We start from the raw sequence: 22123 nt of genomic DNA on the forward strand, positions 1-22123 counted from the left end.
AATTATAGCGAGTGTGGCATTCAGGGATAGAAGCATCCATCGTGGGAAAGTGTGGGCCTAGCATCACGTGATCTTTCAACGTCGTCGCGCCGGTTGCGATAACATCGCCAAGATCCGATCCGGACGAGGGGGCCCATGTCGCACTTTTTCCAGTTGAAGAGGCAGGCAAGCTCTTATGGTCATACACATCGAAGAACTCTGAATTTCGGCAAGCTATCGCGAGTATCTCAGCAGCAGTCACTGAAGATGTACCGAGTCTCTCGTCAGGCCTTGCGGGCTGCCCCATCGAAATCTATGATGACGGCCCGCTACTCTTCGCTCGCCTCTAAGATGGCAGACGAAGTATCGTCCAAATGGAAGGGAACTACTGCCAACGGTGGAAACACGAAGAACTACATTGGCGGAGAGTTCAGAGAGAGTTCAGCTACCAAATGGTTAGATGTGCTGGACCCTGTGAGTCTGAGCATAACCGAGTCTGGCAGATGCTGATATCCTCGCTCAGTCCACACAGACCGTTGTGAACCGTGTGCCGGAGACGACGGAGAGTGAATTCAACTCTGCAGTCGCGGCAGCGGCAGAGGCCTACAAAGAATGGTCCCAGACCAGTATCATCCGCCGTCAGAGGATTATCTTTGAGTCAGTTGAACCATTGTGTTCGCCCCGCCCAATTGACCCGGCTGACACCTCGCCTCGCTGCTCGCGCCCACAGATTGCAACATTTGATACGTCAGCACACCTCTGATATTGCAAAATCCATCGTCTTGGAACAAGGCAAGACATTTGCAGACGCTCAAGGAGATGTGCAGAGAGGTCTCCAGGTGAGTTCCATCTCCCAATCTTGCCTGACTGACAAATTCCCTAGGTCGTCGAGACCGCTTCCGCCATTACCTCAACATTACTCGGTGACAAATTAGAAGTAGCCAAAGACATGGACACATACTCTCGTCGACTCCCGCTCGGAGTCACAGCGGCCATTACACCCTTCAACTTTCCCGCCATGATCGTCTTGTGGTCCGCTGCGTTGGCAACAGTGACTGGAAACACGTTGGTCGTCAAACCTTCTGAGCGAGACCCAGGTGCCACCATGATTATTGCGGAATTGTGTGAACGGGCCGGTATGCCTCCAGGTGTATTCAACGTGTGAGCAGGAGACCAACCGACATGACCAAGCTTACACGCTTGAAGCGTCCACGGCAGCGCAGACACAGTCAACAGGATATGCGACCACAAGGATATCAAGGCTATCTCGTTCGTTGGAGGAGACAATGCCGGAAAGCACATCTACAACAGGTGAGCCACTCACGGCCAAATTGAAGCTCAAGTATCCAGAGCGACTCCTCAAGGAAAACGAGTGCAGGCAAATCTCGGAGCCAAGAATCACTGCGTCATCATGCCTGACGGTGAGCAGTGACGTCTCACTTGATGCTCATCCTACAGCCAATCGAAACTTGACCCTCAACGCTGTGGCCGGTGCAGGATTTGGAGCCGCAGGTCAGCGATGTATGGCTCTGTCTGTCGGTGAGTCACAGCTGTAAAACGACGAGACTGAGATCCAGCAATCTTTGTCGGAGCTGCTCGCGAGATGATCCCAGAATTGATCGAGCGAGCAAGAGCTCTCAAAGTATCCGGTGGATTCGAGGACGGAACTGATCTGTGAGCGAAGAGACAAAGTCGTGGCGTATGTCAGAGTTGACGCCTTGCTCAGCGGGCCAGTCATCTCCCCACAGGCGAAGGAGAGAATCGAAGGCTTCATCGCCTCTGTTCCGAAGGAGGGCGGAAAGATCTTGGTAGATGGACGTGGCGTCGAGGTCCCTGGTTACCCCAAGGGCAACTTTGTTGGACCGACTCTCGTCGAAGTCACCACTGACATGTCCGCATACAAGTGAGTGTATCGTCCCTCTCACGGATCTTTGTCTCGCTGACTCCGTTCATTAGGAACGAGATCTTCGGACCTGTCCTCAGCGTCATCTGCGCCGAGACACTGGACGAAGCCATCGAAATCATCAATGCTAATAAATAGTGAGTACAACAAGTCTTTGATCATGGATCGGCAGCTGACACGAGGATCAGCGGAAACGGAGCTGCCATCTTCACCAACAATGGTGCTACGGCGAGACGGTTCGAAGTGGAAGCTCAACCAGGTCAAATCGGAATCAATGTCGCTGTCCCCGTTCCATTGCCCATGTTCAACTGGTCAGGTAACAAGGGTTCATTCATGGGTGACATTCCATTCTACGGAAAGACTGGACTCGACTTTTACACTCAGCGCAAGGTGAGGAGACACATGGTGAAGTGCGGTAGAGCAGCCACTGACGGGGCGAACAGACCACTACATCCCTGTGGCCAGCTCAGGATGCCATTGGAAATAAGGTTAGCTCCAACCTGACCTTCTCGTATGATGCTGACAGCCATTTAGGCAACCGTCGCCATGCCACAATTCCACTAGATCAGGACAGCACTGGCATGAATGTGTATTGCATACAACATGACCTTGTGGACAACTCCCTTACGATGCTGATTCTGTGCGTTCGTTTGCAAAGGAGTCTTGCCTACGCCTCTGACTGTTGTTGTGCCAACAATTGAGCTTCCTGTTCCATGAGCTCCATCAACTGAGCTTTTCGCATCGCGTTCTCCTCCTCAACCAACATCAATTTGGCCTTGGCGATTATATACCGGACCTGCCACTGACTCCTGCCCATGAAAATGACTTGAGAATCCGATGGTGGTTCATGTGCCTGAGATTGAATATCTTCCGGACACCGTTCTGGGAAGTCTCTAGATCGACCCAGGTCAAACTCTTCATCGTATTCTCTCGAATCACTCGGTGGTCTTGGGTATCGAGATCTGATCGCCGCCAGAACCTTTTCATCATCTTCTGTGATCGTCCAAAATCGTTTCCGATTCCTCAACCGTGGCAAGACGTCTATCAAGTCCGCATCGTCCATCAAGATTTTATCCGAGGATTTCAATCCTCCCGTCGTCGATCCCGAAGCACCGGTTCGTCGAGCTTGAGATCTCGACGAATTAGAATTCGTCATTGCTGTCGTGGTCGTCGTGGTCATTGTTGTTGTTGTTGTCGCCTTCTTCTCCTTGTTCTTCAACTCTTTCAATTCCTCATGCTTCTCAGCGTGGAATGTTCTTAAATGCTTGTTCATCGCATCGTTTCGCGTAAATGCTCGGTCACAGCCTTGATGTTTGTAATCAGTATGTTGCCTGCATGGGGAACGCTGGGGGCTCTGCTCACCCTCCTGTGGACATTTGTACGGCTTTTCACCCGTGTGTATCCTGACATGGGTAATGAGACCTGTCCGATTCGACTGCTTGTGACCTTTTCTCGGGCAGTTAAACCATTGACAACGATATTCTTCGAGACCCTCGGGAGCGTGCACTGGAAACCGGATCAGTACGTCTCCCAATAGCCCCCTGCTATCCTCTGTCCGAGACCCTCCTCATGCTCTACTCACCCTCATGTAAGTGATTGATGAGACTCTCCTGATCGTCCGGAATGACTTCACAATCATCCCATCGACAACTGAATTCAGGTAAATCCTCTACTTTCTTCTTGGTAGCTCTAGCTCTCATCTTCTTCGGTCCTCCTCTGCCAGTCGATGCATTGTCATTCCCGCTGGTCCTCCTAGCTGCTCCACCTCCAGCTGTTCCGCCAGCTCGACTCCCTGTCCCTGATCCTGAGGGTGAAGCTGGTGGTCGCTCATCAGAAGACGATAAGAGCTCGTCTATATCTTGATCGACATCATTGATTGATTCTTCACCATCTCCTCCAGGATCTACGTCCATCATCGAGGCTGAAAATGATGCATCGGATGGACGACGGTGTTGTGAAGAATGGACAGAAGGGGAATTGTGGGAGATGAACTTGGGTGCGGTAAATGGTTGAGAGCGTGGCGGGGGTGTGGAAGGAGGATGAGAAGCAAGGGGAGAAGACATGATGTTGAAAGAGAGCCTGAGTCCAGGTAGCCGGATCCCACCAGTTCCTCCAACAGATGTCGAGTAGAGCGATTGGACAGTGATTGAATGATTTGCATGGAACAGGAGGTCTTTTGATTTTGCCGCGAGCACGCCCCGACCAGCCGAACGGAACCAAATTGGTCCGCCAGTACCCTGTCATCCCAAGGTGACTAACCAACCGATCCATCCATGTTTCGCATATAGCCCGTACATGCCGCATCAAGAGCATGCTAGATCATACCCAAAAATAACATATCTATCAGATGGATGGTCATGAGTACCTGAATCCCCTTTTGTGTAAGCCCCCCTGGCCTCGTTCAATCGAGACCCATGCCGCTCCTCACGGCATCGGTAAGTGGCCAAGACGATCCAGTCCAATCTCCATCTATACTGAAGATATTGCATCCTTTGATGCCTGCCTGAGCTGCGAACTGTCCTTTCAAAGAGACAGATTGAGGGTCGTCATACGTGACGATTTGACCCGAGTCCCATGACTTGAGGAAGGGCTACATTGGTTCAAGGGTCAGCGTCTGTTTACGGGGATAGCCGGTCGAGGCACTCACGGTCGAGGAACATTCATCCCATACACGGAAGAAGCCGCCACCTCCGACATAATCACCAGCGCTGTCCAAGACCAAAGCACCTTGACTGATCAAGGACTCGAACATAACTTGCCCATCTGCCGTGCCACCATTATCGTTCTGAATGGTCAGGTAATCACGGGCAGCGTATTCTTTGTGAGGCAAGCTTCGATCTTGAAGACGCGTAGCCCAAGACATTTGCAAGTACCCGTAAGCAGGGACACCCAGCGTGATCTTGTTGGCTGGCATGCCGGCTGCTTCCCAAGATGCCACGGCACTATAAGCATTGGCTAGCGGTTGAGACGAGTTGCCGCAGCCGTTGGAGAGTGGCGCGTTGGCCCCAGGTGTCGAAGATGCTGAGAGGGGGAAGGAATTGTATCAGTACGCAGGTTGCTCATTTGACCGGTCAACTCACATCCCCAGATATCATAGTTCATGATCAAGATCCAATCAATGACGTCTGCGAATCCACTGACATCACTCAAAGGGTTCCCATCCGGTCCAGCAAAGGGCCAGACCTGAGTCGCAAGGGAAATCAAAGCATCCGAAGGCAGTGTGGCCCGGAGAATCTGCAAAAAGTTGAGGAAGTTTGCAGCGTCATTTGGTGAGACTGCGTTTCCCGGAGCTCCTTGAACACCGGGGTACTCCCAATCAATGTCAATCCCGTCCAGGTCATATTCGTGGTATGCCTCCAAAATGTTGTTGACGAACGCAGTAGTGCTCCAAGATTGAGAAACGATGGTGGAGAAATACTGTGAACCTGTCCATCCACCAATGGACAGTTTGACTTTTTTCCCAGCCGCATGAGCCGTTGTGACCAGTCTTCTGAGTGAATCAGAGGACGTGTCTTGCGTGAATTGAAGACCGTTATCTGCGGTCGGCAGAGCGAAAGCAAAGTCGATGACGTCGAACTTTGTAAAGTCTACATCTTCAGGCGCAAGATACCAGGCTGACCAATCGGGATAATAGCCGTTCATAAGCGTACCTTCTAGCCATGCCGGTGTAGGCGTGGGAGAAGGCTGACTCCAAGATGCACTGGCAGATACCGCAGAGGAGCTCGCAGCGAGGGAATACCCCACCAAGCTCGCACTCTCGGATGCTGACTCAGATACAGAAGGAGACGCTGAGGCTGAAGGATCGGTCTCAGATGCGGAGGCAGACTCGGACTCGGAAGCGCTCATCGAGGGCATCGGTGTGGGAGTGACGTGGGACGAAGGGATGCTGGAGGATAAGGCTGTGCTGGATGGGCCGATGCTGGTGACAGCTTCGGTGTTGAGAACCACCGAGCTGCTGTACAATGGCGCCGCGGACGATGATCCAGAGGGGGAGACGCTGCTGGATGAAGAGGATGCCAAGGAACTGGACCCAAGACTACCGGAGACTACCGCAGACGAGCTGGTCGTTACGGACTCGGCGTCGAGGGTGGAAGAAAGAGCGAATGACGAGCTCAAGATTGAGGAGGTAATCGATACCGGAGCAGAGGAGGTACTCATGGCGACACTAGCAGCATCACTGGACGACTCTGTCGTTGAGCTTGCGCTTGCCTCGGACCAGCTGGCCGAAGTCGACGATGCTTCCTCTACGCTCAATACGGCGGATGTAGATGCCGATGATGCCGCAGACATCACGGCGGAGGTTGAGGAGATGGCTGAGGACATGCTCATCGAGCTGTCGACCGAAGCCATTGAGCTTGAACTCTGCACGCTCGACGAACCAGCTGCGAAAGTAGCTTGGTTTTGAGTTGCCATGACCCAAACGGTTCTCGTTTCAGTCATTTCGACGACCATAGTAGTGGTCGCTGTGATTGGCATCAAGCGTTCTTCCAGTAATCTCCTCTGTTCCAACTCTTGTTCGAGAGCGGCACGAGCATGGTGTTTCTTGCCGAATCTGAACAATCCGTGAGGTTTAGCAGAGACGGCCAGAGCTCCAGCCAGGAGCAAGAGAGGGCCGACTTGAACCATATCGGAATATACCTTTCCGAAAGAGGTTGGCCGCGGTGGAGAGGATGGATTCTCTGCGCTGCAGATAGGATGAGCAGATCAACTGCTCGTTCGTGGATTCGTGGAAGGAAAAGAATGGTGTGGGGGTACCTGTCGAGGCGTGAGGGGCGGGTCGGACGGAAAGGTTGAACCAGGTAGGTCGGATACCGAAGAGGTCAGCAAAGTGAGGATCACTCGAACGTGTGCCTGCACGCTGCTGTCCAAATCTTGAGAGGAATGTGTCGAGGAAGGAAGAGGAGGTGTTGGATGCAACGGTTCAACGACAATTTTCTTCTCGGATTGAGTACTGCTAGGACGTAAACGTTCCGGAGCCGCAGTCTAGCAAGCTCCTCTGACGTTTTTCTCTCGCTGTACGCTCCCTTCGGGCTTCGTCTAAGGGATGCCCAGAGGTTGCAAGAGATGGCGACGAGGGCGCGCAAGGGGAACGGGGAGGGGGGAAGGGGAGGAGGGGGAGGAGGGGGAGGGGAGGGCGAGTTGGGGGAGTACCTGAGGACAAGAGCGAGAAACTCAATTTGGCGTTTGACCTGCTCTTGTAACTCTTGCCCTTAGATTGTACATGGGATGGGGAAGAAAGATGCCCTTCTTTCTTTGCTGTCGACCCTCTCTCTCTGCTCGTCATGTCCAAAGTGGCTGGACAAGTGGTGACTGATTTATTTTCCTCCTCGACCGACGAGCCACCTCGAATTTTTTTATGATTTTGATCAGCGGGGGAACCAATTCAATTCCGTGCGTCGTAATTCAGTTGGCAGATTGCGGGGGTCCTGGGGGGGTTCATGAACCTGGATTGGAGTAAGCTAATAGTATGTGAGTAGCCGGACTCGCCGGGGAACAGTATACGAGAGAATCATACTAGCTATGTCTTGACGCTACCACCCAAAGTTTTCTCGGCGATAGACCAAATCTGAGGATCGTTCATTTCCGTTTGGAGAAGTCCGAAAGTGTGCGTGCGCAAATGCAGCTTCTGATCATTTACAAGCCCGAAATATCTTCGGGAAAGAGACTGCATCTAGTCAAATCCTTTCGTTGAGTTCAAGCACTCACCCAGTCTTGATCAAGACTATCAGCCATGTGGGAGTCTCGGACACTGAACGATGGATCCAGTATACCTGGTATTGCCTTTGGAACTGCATATACATGTAAAGAAGAGCTAGGTCCGAGGATAGAGAATGCGCTCAAGGCTGGATTCAGACATTTTGATACGGCTCAAGGGAAGGGTAAGTCTGGCAAGCTCCTTGCATGCCCCTTCATATTATACGACCTCCTCGGTCCGTGTATGATTTGATCGAGGCTTACCGTAAGAATGATCGCTCTAGCATACGATAACGAGAGGGAGCTGGGAGAGATACTATCTCAATCTGGGATTCCTCGTTCAGAATTATTCATCAGTACAAAGTGGTCCAATCCTACGAGTTCTACGCCTCTTCAGGCTTGTCGAGCGAGTTTGAAACTCCTTGGCGTAGACTATGTCGATCTGTTCTTGATCCATCAGCCTAGAAACTGTGCGGGAGATATACCGGGCACTTGGAAGTTGATGGAGGAAATCAAGCAGATGGGGTTGGCAAGGAGTATCGGCGTGTCAAAGTAAGCACAAAATTGAACAAACGATCATCAGTCGCATCGCAGGGTGACTGAAAGATTTCTTAGCTTCAAGGTTGATGATCTGGAAACCCTGCTCGAATCATGTACTGTCCCACCTGCCGTCAACCAAATCTACTTCAGTCCAAATAACTATGCGTCATCTAAACCCCTCTTGGACTTGGCTCAACAGCATGATGTCCAAATCGAAGGTTACTGGACATTACGCCCGTTAGCAGATGACAACCCCCAGCCAGTCGTCCGAGTTGCTCATGACATCGCTCAAAAGCTCAAATGTCAATCTGAGCAAGTGCTACTAGCATGGGCCGGAGCAAAGAAGTGGGTGGTGAAGGCCTCCTCCCTGGATTGCGGTATTGACATTCGGCCGGCTCAGCGTCCTCGCTGTGACCAGAACCGCTAGAGCAGAACGGATGCAGAGCTATCTCGGCGCATCAGAGGTCAAGCTGGACCCTGACGACATCACCGATCTCGATGCGGCAGGAGCTAAAGCTTCACCCGACTCAGAACTCCCATGAACCAATAAGTAGGTTGCCATCCGAGTTTCTTGACGGAAGACACGTTGCATGCGCAATACATGAACAAATGCTAGCATCGAATCGGACTCCTCCAGGACACGATGATGAGATATGCTAGACGATGTAGACAGTACATGATGAACAAAGAAGTAATCGATACAATGAGAATGCAGGAAGATGAATGTCGAAGGGGTGGAAGAGTCAAAGAGCACGTCAAGTGATTTTGACTACAGGTTTGATTGCTGTCATATCCGGTCAGCTGGATCCCTTCATCTGCAGCAACAACAATGTGCCTGTACCCTACTCACTGCGCTTGGAGGAGCATCCCTAGGAGAGACCAACATCGGCGCTGCGCCTTTACCTTCGGGATCCAGCCTGCCGTCCCTGGGCAAGACTTCGTCTCCTCCCGCCAATGCATCTTCGCAGCCTTCCTCCCGAGCTCGCTGACCAAGATCATGCAGGTTCATGCTGCTGAGCCCACGTACGATTGGCCTCACAGCCCCAAACTCTGCAGCCGCAAGTGATGGCGTGCGACTCTTTGGCCTCCGACCAGACATCGTCATCGAAGACAGCGCTTCGTCTCCTATAATCGTATTAGGTCTTTGAGACATTGGCGTCATGCCACTGCCAAAGAGGAAAGACGAATTTGGTCGACGATGTTGATGGAAAGAGCTCTTTCGAGAAGCAGTGGTAGAACTAGAAGTGGAAGGTGATTCCACGGCGATATCTTGATCTGGCAATCTGGAATGTGTCCCTTGAACAGGACTGAAATCACGTTGAAAGAGTTTACTCGAGGTGGTCCGTTTTCTCGGTGCGAGCGGTCCTCGGACAACCGTATCTTGCCTCTTATCCATTTCCAAGGTAGAACCCCGACTCAACTCGTTGCCATACTGCGGCGGCATTGTTGCGGAAGCGTCTGTACTGTCTCTTGGAGACATGCCCAAGCTTGAGGTCGTCATCGGAGTCATGTAGACTGCACCAGTCGAGTCCACGCCTAACATGCCAGGCGTACTGCCGCCATTGTCCTCGCCCGACGTATAGCCTTCCGAAAAGACATCCGAGTCGTCCTCGTAAGCTTGGTTCCGGACCATTTCGCGGTACTCTTCGATCTCCCGGGTGATCACTTCTCGTATCGCCTCAACCGAATCGAGCTTTTCCACTTCCTCCCATTGCGAAAAGACCTCGGGACAGTCGGGTTCGTCGTATGGAACGTGTAAGCCCGTCAACCAAGGATGTTTGATGGCTTCTGGAACGGTTATCCGGGTGAAGGGATTGATATCGAGCAGTCGGGACAGCAAGTCGAGGGCTGCGGCGAATCAGCGATACAGGCATAAGTGCTGGCTCACCCTCCGGGTCAGCCTCGGGGATGACTTCGGACAGCGGTCTGGGCTCATAAAGTCCCAGCGATCGGACCATCTCAGCAGACTAGAAGATGTTGTTCAGCCATGGATGCCGTAGGGACCTCCCGACTGACCTTTTCATTTGCCACCCGTGACATCAGCTCGTCGTTAGGAGTGCCAAGCACACCAAGGATGAGTTTGAGCTAGCGGAAGAGATTCAACAAGGCAACGTGAAGGACACAGTTAGCGTACCTGGTCCAATGTGCTGAAGGATAGGTCAGCAGCCGGTAGTGGGGCTATCCAAGTCTTACTCACCCTTCACCAGGGAATAGTGTCTTCCGCGTTAGCAGCTCAGCAAGGATACACCCGATGCTCCAGACATCGACTGTGTTCGTCAGTGATGTCAACCGAGGGACCTCGGCTTGACGCACTAGCAGTAGTGTACCGACGATGATGGAGCAGAACCTCAGGAGCACGATACCATTTGGTCGCCACGTCTAAACGATATGAGCTCAAATTCGCAAGACCCGCACTCACGCTCCGTCAGTAATAACTGCTGGTTCTGGTCCTCTTCTCCCTTGACGGGGTAGAAACCTCTTGCCAAGCCAAAGTCACAGACTCGGACCTCGCAATCCTCGTTGAGGAGAATATTACCAGGTTTCAGATCCCGGTGTATGACGTTCGCAGAATGCACATACTGTAAGTCAGGTGTGAGCAGTCTTCCGTGACTTGAAGGAAAGCTTGAGGAAGATCACGCTCACCTTCATTCCCCTGAGAATCTGATAGAAGATCCACTTGATATGACCCAGCGAGAGCATCTCTTTGGATTTGTGGATAACGTGGTGCAGATCAGCTTAGACAAGTCAGCATGCGAGTCTTTCAGTCTGGGCGGCGCACTAACTTTGCAGAGGCTACACACCGCATGTCAGATCAGCTCAACATCGATGACAAGTCGATCCGCCCGTATCCCACCTCTAAATAAAAATAGCTGCAACCCGTCAGCTCACTGCGATGACACGGACAGCTTGTCAAGCTCACATTTCATTGTAGCCCTCCCACACAGAGTCCAGATCCACCAAACTGCGAGCTTCAGGATGTGCGCCCGGGACAGAATCTGATTCACTTACCCCGAGAGATTCTTATTGCCTCCCTGTAATGAGAAATGCTTCAACAGTGAGATCTCTCTCAATGCCCTCTTGGCCAAGATAACTTGATCAAAGACTCGAGTGACACATTTTATAGCCACGTCCGTATCAGAGGCGGGTTCGTTGGCCAGAATGACGAGACCGTAGGCTCCTGAACCTAATGGTCGGACGTAGTTGAACCGACTGGGAATGTGGAAAAGATGTCGTTGGGCCAAAATCGTGTGGTAGCCTCTGAGAAAATGGACAATCAGCCTCGCCTCTGTGGGCGCGAGAGAGCCTCCCCGACTCACCTCGCCTTGAGAGCCTTGTCTGAAAGTGGATGTTCTTCCTCTGTCGATCGTTTTGCAGGTACACTTATCCCCAGCCCAGCTTGCCCCCTCCTCGCGGCTTCTGCCATCTGGGTGATTCCCGTCGGCTGAGCATACTGTCCCAATCTCTCGGCTAGAGATTCCCCAAACGCATTCGCAGTGATACTTTTCTGCTCAACAGACTGAGACGACTGCGAATTTGGAAAAGGAACGCCTCCTCCAGTCCCTGATCCAGAGGGAATAGTGGGTACAGTAGAGCTGCTGGAGCCATCAGGCGGCGTGATGATGGGTTGTTGTGAGTCTGTCGAAGTGGAAGGATTGGTCGAATGGATAGAATGCGAAGTGCTGGTCGTCAAAGAAGGCAAAGTCGAGTCAACGGTCATGGAGTTGTCACGAGGTAAGGAATTCAAGCTTGGGGTACTGCTATTGTTACTGCTGCTCGCTGCCAGGCTGCTAGCCGCGGCCATGCCAGAAACCTCAACTCCAGGTTGCGGATATTTGACGGGCGGACCAGGCGGAGGAAGGGGAGCAGCAGCAGCATTCCTTGGACCGCCAAGGTTCTTAGAGTACCGCCTAGAACGGGCTTTTGAACGAGGCAGGTTGCTGAGGGGAGGGGGAACAGCGAGAAGAGGCATATTGGGGTTGATGGGGTTGCTAGGGGACGACCGAAGGTCCACCTGAGAAGAAGGCGTGTATTCCTCAGACATATCTGCGGCAGAGGAGAAGTGGTTGGGAGATATGGTCCGATGGTACGTGTGTGCGTCTGTCTTGGTTGATGATGAAAATCGACAGTGAGACTGTCTGAGCGATGGATGAATTTCCGATTGGGCTCCGGGGTGTCCCAGGTCAGACAATCGCGTTCAGGGTAGACTCGACGACGCTAGCCAGCTTGTCCAAAAGGTTACACGAGGAGTGACCACGGTCGCCCTGTAGCTCTTCTTTATGTTCTGTCAAACTCCCTCAATATCGCTTCGACCCTTGAAATAGCCGATATAGAGAGGGAGGAGATTCAAGGTGAAGAAGAAGGGTTGATCGTCCGAAGCGACATAAAAAGGAGACTGATCTGTTGAGTCCTCAGGCGTGTATGAGGACTTGAGGTTCAGCAGAATATGAACACAGTTGTGAACAGATGAGATAGTAGACGATGAGAAAGAAGAGCAAGATCCGGCTGGCTGGCTGGCTGGCAGGGTGTTTTGAGTCTTTCTTTCTTATGGCAATTGAGGAAATGGCAATAATAATAAAGAAGCAGGTATATTACGTACTCTCTCTCTCTCTCTCTCTCTCTCTCTGCAGATTGCCCATAATCCATGAGATGAATGTCATATTGTAAAGGCGTAAAGGCGGCTGATGATTACTGCTATGGTAGAACGATGGACAGACGGACAGACAGATACACAGACACGCTCTGCACACACACTGGATATATCTATCACCAGACCATGGATCCACATAGGAGCAGATCCACATAAGAGCAGATCCACAGCAGAGCCAAAAAAACAAAAAGACACAGTATACACTGACTAGATTTCTCAGAATCATTCACCACCGCAACTCTCTCTCCCTCTTTCTCTCATCTTTCGGCGAAATTCTCCTGTTTCTCTCTGCGCACGAATCACGCTGCATCCAAGCCTCAGCACAGTCCCTCCAGATCCAGCTCAGAACTCGTGATTGAACACATCGTCAGGTCTCGAAGTCTTCTTCGCAGCGGCGGCAGGTTGAGCAGATCCTCCGTTTCCATAGCTCGATCCATTGCCATTGCTTGAACCCCAGCCGTCCTGATTCGCCACATCATCGACATAGCCGCCATTTGAGGCCCATCCGCCTTTGCCAGCAGTGGCACCTCCCTTTTTGTCTTTCTTGCTCGCCTTTCTCGAGCCATAATCTCTGCCCCACTCGGGAACTTCGTCATCTTGTCGACCGGTTGTAGGATAATACTCCGTCTCAGAGTCTCTTGAAGCGGTTCGAGTGGCTCGCTGCGGCGAAATATTAGCGACGTTTGAAGACGTCATCCCAGTCGGGCCAGCGAACATGTATTCCCCCGTACCAGCCTCTAAACTCACCGATCTCTCCCATCGATCGCCGTTCGATGTCGTTCTAGCCAGATCTTTTCGGTTCTTTGATCCGCCTTCAGCGACCGCACCACTAAAGTTCATAGGGTAGCTCCAGTGCTGTTGATTAGGGGCGGGTTCTACAGCGAGGAGCAGGTAAATCTTTCGGCAGTAAACGGATCGAGATCACATCACACCCACCCTCATTGTAATACTCTGTGTCTCCACGATCGTCCCACAATCCTTCGTGAGGCCTCCTCTCAGCCCGTTCTCTCTCAGCGTCGGACACGGGGACATAGTTGTCCCCCACTTCCCCCTCTTCCAATGCTTGACCGACGTGAGTTGACTGATTATTCCGCTCGTCGAATCGTTTGGCCCATTGGTTCTTCTTGGCACGACGTTCTCGATCCGCTGTGTTGATCAGACCAGCTTTGAGTGCCCATTTAGGTGTTCGCGCTCGGTTGGTGCTAGAGGTACCTCGCGTCAACTGGGGAGCGAAAGGAAGATCGCCGTTCTACGGGCCATACATACTTGTTTCGGATGTTTTGGATGTAGAAGCTGAGTCTCAGTGAGCATGGTGCGCGGTCCTTGCAAAGCGACGTCGCCACTCACTTGTGGAAATGGCATGGAAAGTCTGCGGATTCAACGCATCAGCATACCGTATCGCCTCCTGTCCATGGCGCAGCAAACATGGCTCAACTTACATCCACAGATGCAAAGGAATACATTGATCCAGAAATCATGCGTCATAACCCCGAAACGCACCGCCACGGCTGAGACCGAGACATGCATGAGCATCGACAGAATGGGGCCAGCCTGATGGGACTCACCGATAGGTGGCAGGAGCAGACCGCATAGAAAGATGAAGAATTGGAAACCATGATGTTTCTTAGGGACAAAGTCTGCCTTGCTCTTCGGGAGACCGACCATGACGAATCAGCCGGATGGGGTACAGGGAAGATTTCAAGGTAGTGCTTGACTTGGAGCTATATCGAAGCGATGGGATCTCGCGACGCAGATGACCGAACCAAATCAGCCTTCAATTGGCGGCGAAGGCGGCGCGGTCCTCTCCTTGCCTGAGTCGACTACTCCAAGGAATATCCGCGTTACGTGCGGGGATCGGATGCTCCCAGAGACTGGCTGTGTAGCCTGTGCCCTATAATCCCTCGTTGCTCGCTACGCTGATACAATGTTAGATGTCGAGTCTGAACATTGAGATCCTCTATGAATCTCCCGTTGTTCCATGACACAACCCTCCTCCCCCTTTCCTCCTCTTCCCCTTTATGGCCTGAAATTGAAAATGATGATGGGACCCTTAACCCCGCAGTGAATAGGCATGATGAGGGAAAAGATAGGCGTCATCACAGATTGGGTCCGGGCTCTCGGTCAATTCAACTCAATCCACACAGTGTATATTGTCTGTCTATTTCAACCTCATCGTAGCGAGACGAGATGGACCTGCAAGACCTCGACATGCATCCTTACCAACTGCTTCTTCCCTACCTATTTTGAGCTGACCAGGATTCTGCATCGGCAGTGAAGAGCTGAGCAGCATAGATCGTGCCGGGATCTTGTGGCGAGGAAACCACCATTCCACGGGATCGAGGCGGATCAGAAAAGATTCCCTACTCCCCTGGTCAGAAGCGACCCAGCGCTCCACATCTGTCGCATGGCGTCCCCAACATCATCCACAGCTTACCACCTCGTCTCTTTGCAAGCTCGTGATACGGCGATGGAATCTGCTGTACCTCGGGACATTCGAGTAGAGGAGCACGATGAGAAGGTCATACGAGCGAGGGGTGAGAGTAAGCGTGAAAGGACCAGAGAGAGCCGCATGTCATATCGAAAGCTAGCTACGAGCACAGAGAAGATTTACATGACAGTAGGTATGTCTCACAAACGGTCGCTCCCAGGACTAGGGCTCGAGTGGATTTGATCATGCTCACTTTGTTGCGCAGCCGCTTCCGAGGCGCTAGTCGTCTTCGCCGTCGCGTTCACAGCCTTTGGGTTGATACAGGTTCGCCAGTCCTTCAGTCCGTCTCCGTCCTTCCACCTGACATATGTTCTCAGGTGAACATAGAGACTCCGGGTCCAAAGACCAAAACGGTGCCAGTATATCTGTCAAACTTCATCTTTGCCCAGTGAGTGGTCTGCCATTCGATTCACTTTTGAGATATAGCTTGGGCTGATGTCGCACAGGATCTTCTCACTTTTATATGTGTTCGACGCGCTCCGAGCCAGGAACATCGTCCAAGTGCGTTTGAATTCTGCGAGAGTAGTTCTCGACATGAGTAAAGCTCAGAATTTTTTCCCTTTCAGCTCGGCCTACACCTCTGCTTTCAGTTCTGCATCTGGCTCTACTCTGTCCTGCAGATCCCTCAGACTGCAAATGCGTTCAAGGGCACCCCACAGGATCTCTGCGGATCCTTCGAGGTGAGTCATGAGTCCTTATGAGTCTATGACCATTCCTGAAGTAACACGGCAGCGATGCACGGGTCCACATTCCCTCTTCAACATGATCAAGAAACTCTATATTGTCACTCCCATCGTCATTGGCGTATGCTCTATCGTATTTGCTGTCCTGGTTCACCGACTACACGTCCAGTTCGGATGGGCAGTATTCTACCTCGTTGGCGCGAGTCCAGATGTCAAGCGTGAGATTTCTGGTTTCGTCCCATTTAGTATTAATCTACAGGGCTGACACTAGCCTGCCAGGATATCACAGAGAGTATCAGAGCTTGATCTCTCTCCTCAAGCTCTTGTTCTTCTTCGCCACTGCCTTCTGTATCGCGGTGAGTCGTGACCTTGGTTCGACCAAGAAGATAGCACAGACTTCTGATTCCAACCAGTATCTCGTCCTTGTAGCCACGGAAACCAGCATGACAGCGGAATTGTGGGATGATGGATGCTGAAGTCTTCGCTCATCCTCTCATAGCGTCGTCACCATCATCGCCATCGTACTGGTTCCATTTGTCATGCTGGCGTGTGGATGGGCCTTGAGAAAGGAAAACAAGTCGTGGGTGTGGCACCATCCTCACAGGAGCTAACCTGCGCTCAGACTAATGGCAATCTGTCTAGTGTTCATGGTCGCGGGGTTGGCGTACTTCATGTGAGCGACGGAGGGGTGATTCTTGCGCTAGGGTTCAGCTCACAAGGCACCCTGCAGTTACAAACTAGCATCCATGTTCTTGCCCTCGACCGAGAATCTGTATATCAACACCAAGGTGAGCAACAAAGCCGCGCGTGCGACGCTACGTAGCTCGGCCCCGGGGGCCGCCACAGCCCACATTGACATTCGACCACTACACCAGATCACAATGACCATCTTTTCAGTATTCGCCATCCTCATACTCATGGCAACATTCTCATATGGCGTTATTTGTTTCAGCAACTTTGGCAAGGGGCTCATGGAAACGCATCATCACCCTGATAATCGTACTTCGTTGTGGACCCTCGGACAGCCTCGTTTCCCTCGAAAAGGGGGCCCGCAGGATGAGGACGGTCATTGGAGCGGTGAAGGTCCAGATGGCCCAGCACACAGGCGACAGGAGCCTTTCGTCATTGATTGATTAAGGGTCAGTGTTAGCCATGTATTCATCGGTATCGCTTGTAGATGTTGTCTTCAAACTGGACTTCCACAGTGCGTGTGCCAGCATTGTCTCGGACGGTCCTAGGGTCTCCGTCTCCTGACAAGATTGGTAGGGCACTTGACACATACACCTACTCGGGTCCACTTTTACAAGCTACAGCTATGTCTGGAAACATTGGGCTAGCGGCAACATTCGGCAAGCTGATAGCTGGTGCCCAAACCCCCTCTCGCAGCATATCCCAGTCGCCTTCGACGATCATAGCTTTGCGAAGCTTGCGAGCTGACCGTTGTGAAGGAGATGAATGAGGTCGAGCCGATTGAGCAGGAGAAGGCGATGGGTCGAGTTGAGCTGACAATGGCCGAGACTGCTCCCCCTCGTACCTTGGGAACCGCTGTACAGGGTCATCTCTCGGATCCGATTCTGCGAGATCAGAAGGCACTCCGTCTGTCCAGGGCCTGATGGGATCGAAGGCGGAGTCCGCGCGTCCAGCCATTGATAAGTCGCTGGACGATTCGAGCCTTTCTGCAATCGATAGCCCGCGAGTATACGTCTTCCATAATTCTAAGGAGGATGACAGGGGTGAGCCGGGAGATAGCGGTGAAACGATGGACAACGTCGAAGAGGATATCACAGGGCCGTGGAGAAGAACAGGAGTTGCTGCATTATTATACATGTGATTGTGAAGAGTTTGAGAGTGCGATCGAGGATGAGCCGCTTCGTGATAGTCGTTACAAGTCGTCAAAGGAATGTCGGAAATGTGATACAGGTTAGGAGTTGGGCGTAATTCATCATTCAAATCTGTGTCATCGTGTATCGCGTCGGATGAGTGAAAGGCATTGGCCCAAGAATTGTATAGAGAGTCTTCATGTCGAGCATTATAGGCTTTCGATAGACCAGGATATATCGGCGGTGTAACTCGCTCATCATGGCAGGGTAAGTGATCGTCCGTCATCCTCTCTCGACCATCGACCAGATCCGTCGGCTTTGATCCCACGCCTCTCGATATCTTGGACGACCTCGGACCTCCTCTCATGACGGACGGCACACCATATCGAAGCAGATGCTGAACACTGTCCCCGCTCTGACCGCTCTGACCGCTCTGATCTGTGTCGGGTCTGGTGTGGGCTTTCGGTGCTAGAGGATAAGGATGACTGATTTCGACGAGAGGAGTCGCGGCGCGTGATCTGGTACGCAGTATGGTTAAACATGAGAGGAAGTGGCCCATCCATTACCGAGAGGAAGGTGGATCACTTGCGAAATGCAAGAATGCGGTTCTGATCGAACAGAAGGGGGACGCCCCGGCGAGTGATAGATACCTTTCGGGGGACTCCCTTGTGTAAACCACAAAATTGGGCTAGCGATCAAGCGTCGGTCACGGTTGGAAGAGCAACCTCACAATTGAGTATGTGACATTGCTTTGTGACACTTGCAGGTATGGAAGATGAGTCCACTAAAGAAGCTGAACATGAAACGCCTGAACCCGGGGCTCACGCGAGCTGCACACCCTGAAACGGGTTTCATGTTGCTGGTCACAAGCCATTACATCCTTCACATCATTCAGCGATCTCATTGAAGCTCTGACGCCGTGACCAGAACGCATTGGGTCTCTGAGCCCATATTAGCTGGACGGACGCATTCAAAGTCGCTCTCAGAAAGCTATCCTATGAGTGTCTCGAGATCACCCGGCAATGACCGACGGTCCCTCATAACCGGGAATTGATCGAATTGGTCGCTGGAAGGACAATCGAAATGTCGTTCATTCCACACTCAAACCTCGTCAGGCTGCTCTAATTCTGGCTCTCGCCCAGAGGACAAACAAATTTCAAAATGAGCGAGCCTCAAGATCCCAGAATACGAACTAAGGCAGCGGTCATGCAGCATTTGCAACGACAAGCCGACGCTACATCGCTGGATGATGGAGCGAGGCTTAAAGGCAAAGTTGGGATCATCACCGGTGCTGGGCATCCGAAAGGTATTGGGGTGAGTGCAAGACTCACGGTCCAGATCATGAATTGCTTAAATGAGACTCTCATCAGTATGCAACTGCTCGACTCATGGCTAGGCAAGGTGAGGATCATCACTGCTCTCCCTTGAACCGCGCGCTGAAACCTTCAATCACAGGTGCCAACCACCTCTACCTCCTGGATTATATCATGGACAACCTCCCGAGTCTAGCGAAAGACCTACAGAATGCTTTCCCCAAAACGAAAGTCACCCACGTCCAAGGTGATGCTGGATCCTCAAAAGTCATCTCTGAGCTCGTCAATAGGGTGATGAAGGAAGAAGGACACCTCGATTTCTTTTTTGCCAATGCCGGTGTCATTTCGCCTCCAAATCCCGAGGCAGAGAGTCGATCGGCCTTTCAGGGGATGAAACAGGCTGTGAGGGATTGGCACGTTTCGGATAGGGACTTCATGGAGGTCATGCGGATCAACACCTTGAGGTAGGTAGGCAGGCTGAAGCTCGAGGGAAGAGAGTAGGGGTGGTTGACTGATGGCATTGGTTAAGCGTATACCTGGCTGTAAAGTACGCTTCTCCAGCCATGGCGAAGCTGTGCCCGTCCAAAGGCAAACACATCCCTGGAGGATCTATCATCCTCACTGCCTCGGGTAAGTTGACTGAATATCTATCCACAAGGTAGTCAATTCATGTCCCTACTCCAGTCGCGGGTCTCAAAGCCAATGCCGGTCCTATTCCTTATTCAGCATCCAAAGCTGCCGTCGTGTCTATCGCACAGACGTCGGCATCAGCTCTGACAGGTCAGAACATCCGAGTCAATGCGATATGTCCAGGGTTGATAGATGTGAGTTGTCTTCTTGGTCACACGCCTAGAAATGCCTGCTCACTGAACACTCTTGGTCACCTCAGACGGATATGCCTAAGGGAATCTTCTTACTAGCTGAGGCGAAGGGCGTCTCACACGAGATTGGCAAGTATAACCCTCTGTTGAGAGCTGGAATCGCATCAGGTCAGTGATGATTTCCATCCATCTATCTCGATGGCAGAAACGTTGACCCTATAGCATCAGAGATTGCACCGGTCGCTGCCTTCCTAGCTTCAGGTATGTCTTTTACGCTCATCTCATATATCGAATCTAATGAAGTCCCGTCAGACGACTCCAGCTATATCAACGGACAAGCTATCCCCATCGATGGAGGATTATCTAGCTCTTTGCCGTTTGTACCTCCAAAATTGTAGACATGACGCTCCGAGCAGTCTGAAACCTCTAGATCATCATGTATACATCTCTTCAGTCCCACGAATGGCTGGAAACTCACGGTCGCGAGAATGAAGCAAGCGACGAGAAGAGCGCTGCCAAAAAGTCAGGATCGGTGCATCGGAACGAGATGCCGCGTTGAGCCTTGACATTCAGACCCAGTACATGATTCTACTCTAAATGACGTCCCTCCGTCCAGATCTCGAACGGGGACTTGCTATTGCATGATGACTCCCTCTGATGCTCCATCGAGCGACGCGTCTCATCCAGATCGCTTCGCACCCGATTACCCACCCATTTGCTCTCTCCAACCTCAGCTTCCCGAGCTGGAAGAAGGAGAATCATTGGACGAATATAACAGGTCAATAATTGGCAGACCTTATCAAGGTTTTGACCCTTTCCTCGTGAGAGCAAGAGAGATCTGCTATGATAAGCTGGACAAGTTCAACTCGCCCACCCTCAAGGGGACAGAGAGACAGGCTTTCCTATCGGGGCTGGTCAGTCTGACCGTGAGAAATCCTAGGGGTCATACCGAATCTGTGTACTTGCTCAAGCCGTTCATCTGTGAATAGGTGAGTTGGCTGTGCCATTGACGTAGTCAGAGAGCTATGTACTTTGAGAGGACATTCCCACAATTCATGACATTGTGGAAATCATGACCGTCCATTGAGATGGCTGTCCTCTGACTAAAGTGCGTGACTCGGCTGATGGTGTGCTCGCTACAGGGCTTTAACATCAAGTTTCAAGTTTGGGAGAGAGATTTATGTCGGGCCAGGATGTACCTTCATCGATGTCGCTCCTAGTGAGTGACATGTAACGTTTGGTCCTGTTCCCCTTCTTCTGAACCTTCCACTCTCAAGCTAATGGTTACACGTCACGATCCAGTCTGTATTGGATCCCGGACACAGATTGGACCCAATACCGAGATATACACTTCCAATCATCCTATCTCGCCCGAAGAACGAAATGGCTGCTGTGGTCCTGAGACTGGAGAGCCAGTAATCATCGGTACAGATGTATGGATCGGAGCGGGATCCATCATCCTTCGTGGTATCACTATTGGGGACGGAGCAGTCGTAGGCGCCGGAAGCGTCGTCACGAGAAATGTAGAATCTCGGACAGTCGTCGCTGGAAACCCGGCGAGGCTCTTGAAGAGGATAGAAAAGGATGGTCGGGTGACAGATGTCAGGGGCACTGGAGGTGTCTCAAGCTATCTCCAGGGTGTACAAGTTGCTTAGCCTTCAGTCTCAGACGCACTCCTCCAACACGACAAGGCTTTTCCTCAGCCCGTAGTCGAGCAACGCAAAGATGATCTGCGCGGGAAAATCCTGATCCGAGTGTAAAGTAGCTCAAGCAATGTAGTCACAGAGGCGAGGTGCATCCTCTCTCCAGGCCATATTGTCTCGACAACCAACTAGCCTGTGAAAATCTTTCCTGGCGTCATGCGGTCGACCAGTTTTGACTCGTAGCTGAACGGCCTTTAAGCGGGTCGTTGCACTGAATCACACCTGCATAGAGTCCATGAGTGCCTCTTCGCGAATCATCACTCCATATAAGGCTTGCGGAATGCATGTAGAGAGTTGATTACTCCACCTCCACCCACGTACTCTTTTGTTGCCGCGTTTTTTACGATGACCCGGACTGTCAATTCATCATCATCTCAACCAGCTGATTCACAGCTATCTGTACAACGGTCATCGGTCCATATTTCCTCTGACGAGCAGATCAAACCTGTATATCATCTTTCTGGCTCTGCCGACCCATCTGCTCAGCCGCCGTCTGTCCGTTTGATCGAATCCTCACCTTCAAATCCCTCC

At 51.8% G+C, this 22123-nt stretch overlaps 10 protein-coding genes across 10 annotated transcripts; 5 read left to right on the top strand and 5 right to left on the bottom strand.

Moving 5' to 3' along the window:
- Nucleotides 1–21: 21 nt before the first annotated feature.
- Nucleotides 22–2487, top strand: BD324DRAFT_611201 (Aldehyde/histidinol dehydrogenase). The gene is made up of 13 exons (XM_022014250.1): nucleotides 22–453; nucleotides 503–636; nucleotides 710–818; nucleotides 863–1140; nucleotides 1186–1290; nucleotides 1330–1400; nucleotides 1438–1518; nucleotides 1557–1653; nucleotides 1706–1882; nucleotides 1936–2019; nucleotides 2071–2272; nucleotides 2326–2370; nucleotides 2417–2487. The coding sequence occupies exons 1-13, from the start codon at nucleotides 136–138 to the stop codon at nucleotides 2444–2446; spliced, it is 1731 nt and encodes a 576-aa protein (XP_021874228.1). The 5' UTR covers nucleotides 22–135; the 3' UTR covers nucleotides 2447–2487.
- Nucleotides 2488–2549: 62 nt separating this feature from the next.
- BD324DRAFT_647476 (hypothetical protein) lies at nucleotides 2550–3945 on the bottom strand (the record flags this gene model as incomplete). Its single annotated transcript, XM_022017666.1, has 3 exons — nucleotides 2550–3187; nucleotides 3245–3388; nucleotides 3465–3945. 3 exons carry the CDS (start codon nucleotides 3943–3945, stop codon nucleotides 2550–2552), a joined length of 1263 nt encoding a protein of 420 aa, XP_021874229.1.
- Nucleotides 3946–4283: 338 nt separating this feature from the next.
- BD324DRAFT_640517 (glycoside hydrolase superfamily) lies at nucleotides 4284–5524 on the bottom strand (the record flags this gene model as incomplete). Its single annotated transcript, XM_022017352.1, has 3 exons — nucleotides 4284–4472; nucleotides 4530–4903; nucleotides 4963–5524. 3 exons carry the CDS (start codon nucleotides 5522–5524, stop codon nucleotides 4284–4286), a joined length of 1125 nt encoding a protein of 374 aa, XP_021874230.1.
- Nucleotides 5525–7613: 2089 nt separating this feature from the next.
- On the top strand, nucleotides 7614–8658 carry BD324DRAFT_574678 (NADP-dependent oxidoreductase domain-containing protein; the record flags this gene model as incomplete). The annotated part of the gene is made up of 4 exons (XM_022013078.1): nucleotides 7614–7761; nucleotides 7861–8128; nucleotides 8192–8461; nucleotides 8517–8658. 4 exons carry the CDS (start codon nucleotides 7614–7616, stop codon nucleotides 8656–8658), a joined length of 828 nt encoding a protein of 275 aa, XP_021874231.1.
- A 172-nt stretch (nucleotides 8659–8830) lies between these two features.
- On the bottom strand, nucleotides 8831–12341 carry BD324DRAFT_7186 (kinase-like domain-containing protein). Its single transcript, XM_022019224.1, has 14 exons — nucleotides 11434–12341; nucleotides 11126–11374; nucleotides 11037–11078; nucleotides 10971–10986; nucleotides 10900–10909; nucleotides 10760–10851; nucleotides 10536–10695; nucleotides 10430–10495; nucleotides 10314–10383; nucleotides 10251–10263; nucleotides 10133–10201; nucleotides 10005–10083; nucleotides 8967–9964; nucleotides 8831–8900 (listed from the first exon to the last, which is right to left on the bottom strand). The coding sequence occupies exons 1-14, from the start codon at nucleotides 12156–12158 to the stop codon at nucleotides 8886–8888; spliced, it is 2604 nt and encodes an 867-aa protein (XP_021874232.1). The 5' UTR covers nucleotides 12159–12341; the 3' UTR covers nucleotides 8831–8885.
- A 419-nt stretch (nucleotides 12342–12760) lies between these two features.
- On the bottom strand, nucleotides 12761–14747 carry BD324DRAFT_611212 (hypothetical protein). Its single transcript, XM_022014251.1, has 7 exons — nucleotides 14330–14747; nucleotides 14204–14272; nucleotides 14112–14133; nucleotides 14031–14057; nucleotides 13701–13966; nucleotides 13512–13639; nucleotides 12761–13424 (listed from the first exon to the last, which is right to left on the bottom strand). The coding sequence occupies exons 1-7, from the start codon at nucleotides 14427–14429 to the stop codon at nucleotides 13107–13109; spliced, it is 930 nt and encodes a 309-aa protein (XP_021874233.1). The 5' UTR covers nucleotides 14430–14747; the 3' UTR covers nucleotides 12761–13106.
- A 179-nt stretch (nucleotides 14748–14926) lies between these two features.
- Nucleotides 14927–17113, top strand: BD324DRAFT_7537 (hypothetical protein). Its single transcript, XM_022019239.1, has 12 exons — nucleotides 14927–15385; nucleotides 15458–15516; nucleotides 15570–15640; nucleotides 15699–15753; nucleotides 15819–15932; nucleotides 15985–16153; nucleotides 16215–16291; nucleotides 16349–16392; nucleotides 16435–16515; nucleotides 16558–16608; nucleotides 16666–16723; nucleotides 16811–17113. The coding sequence occupies exons 1-12, from the start codon at nucleotides 15169–15171 to the stop codon at nucleotides 17066–17068; spliced, it is 1254 nt and encodes a 417-aa protein (XP_021874234.1). The 5' UTR covers nucleotides 14927–15168; the 3' UTR covers nucleotides 17069–17113.
- Nucleotides 17114–17219: 106 nt separating this feature from the next.
- On the bottom strand, nucleotides 17220–18122 carry BD324DRAFT_647482 (hypothetical protein; the record flags this gene model as incomplete). Its single annotated transcript, XM_022017667.1, has 1 exon — nucleotides 17220–18122. One exon carries the CDS (start codon nucleotides 18120–18122, stop codon nucleotides 17220–17222), a length of 903 nt encoding a protein of 300 aa, XP_021874235.1.
- A 653-nt stretch (nucleotides 18123–18775) lies between these two features.
- BD324DRAFT_611268 (hypothetical protein) lies at nucleotides 18776–20347 on the top strand. Its single transcript, XM_022014252.1, has 8 exons — nucleotides 18776–19069; nucleotides 19126–19156; nucleotides 19211–19532; nucleotides 19598–19698; nucleotides 19753–19892; nucleotides 19958–20057; nucleotides 20118–20150; nucleotides 20202–20347. The coding sequence occupies exons 1-8, from the start codon at nucleotides 18917–18919 to the stop codon at nucleotides 20285–20287; spliced, it is 966 nt and encodes a 321-aa protein (XP_021874236.1). The 5' UTR covers nucleotides 18776–18916; the 3' UTR covers nucleotides 20288–20347.
- Nucleotides 20348–20367: 20 nt separating this feature from the next.
- BD324DRAFT_678013 (trimeric LpxA-like protein) lies at nucleotides 20368–21715 on the top strand. The gene is made up of 3 exons (XM_022018968.1): nucleotides 20368–20847; nucleotides 21032–21108; nucleotides 21192–21715. The coding sequence occupies exons 1-3, from the start codon at nucleotides 20531–20533 to the stop codon at nucleotides 21542–21544; spliced, it is 747 nt and encodes a 248-aa protein (XP_021874237.1). The 5' UTR covers nucleotides 20368–20530; the 3' UTR covers nucleotides 21545–21715.
- The last annotated feature ends 408 nt before the right edge of the window (nucleotides 21716–22123 follow it).

This window comes from Kockovaella imperatae (assembly GCF_002102565.1).
Source record: "Kockovaella imperatae strain NRRL Y-17943 chromosome Unknown BD324scaffold_1, whole genome shotgun sequence".
In the NCBI taxonomy this organism is placed as follows: Eukaryota; Fungi; Basidiomycota; class Tremellomycetes; order Tremellales; family Cuniculitremaceae; genus Kockovaella; species Kockovaella imperatae.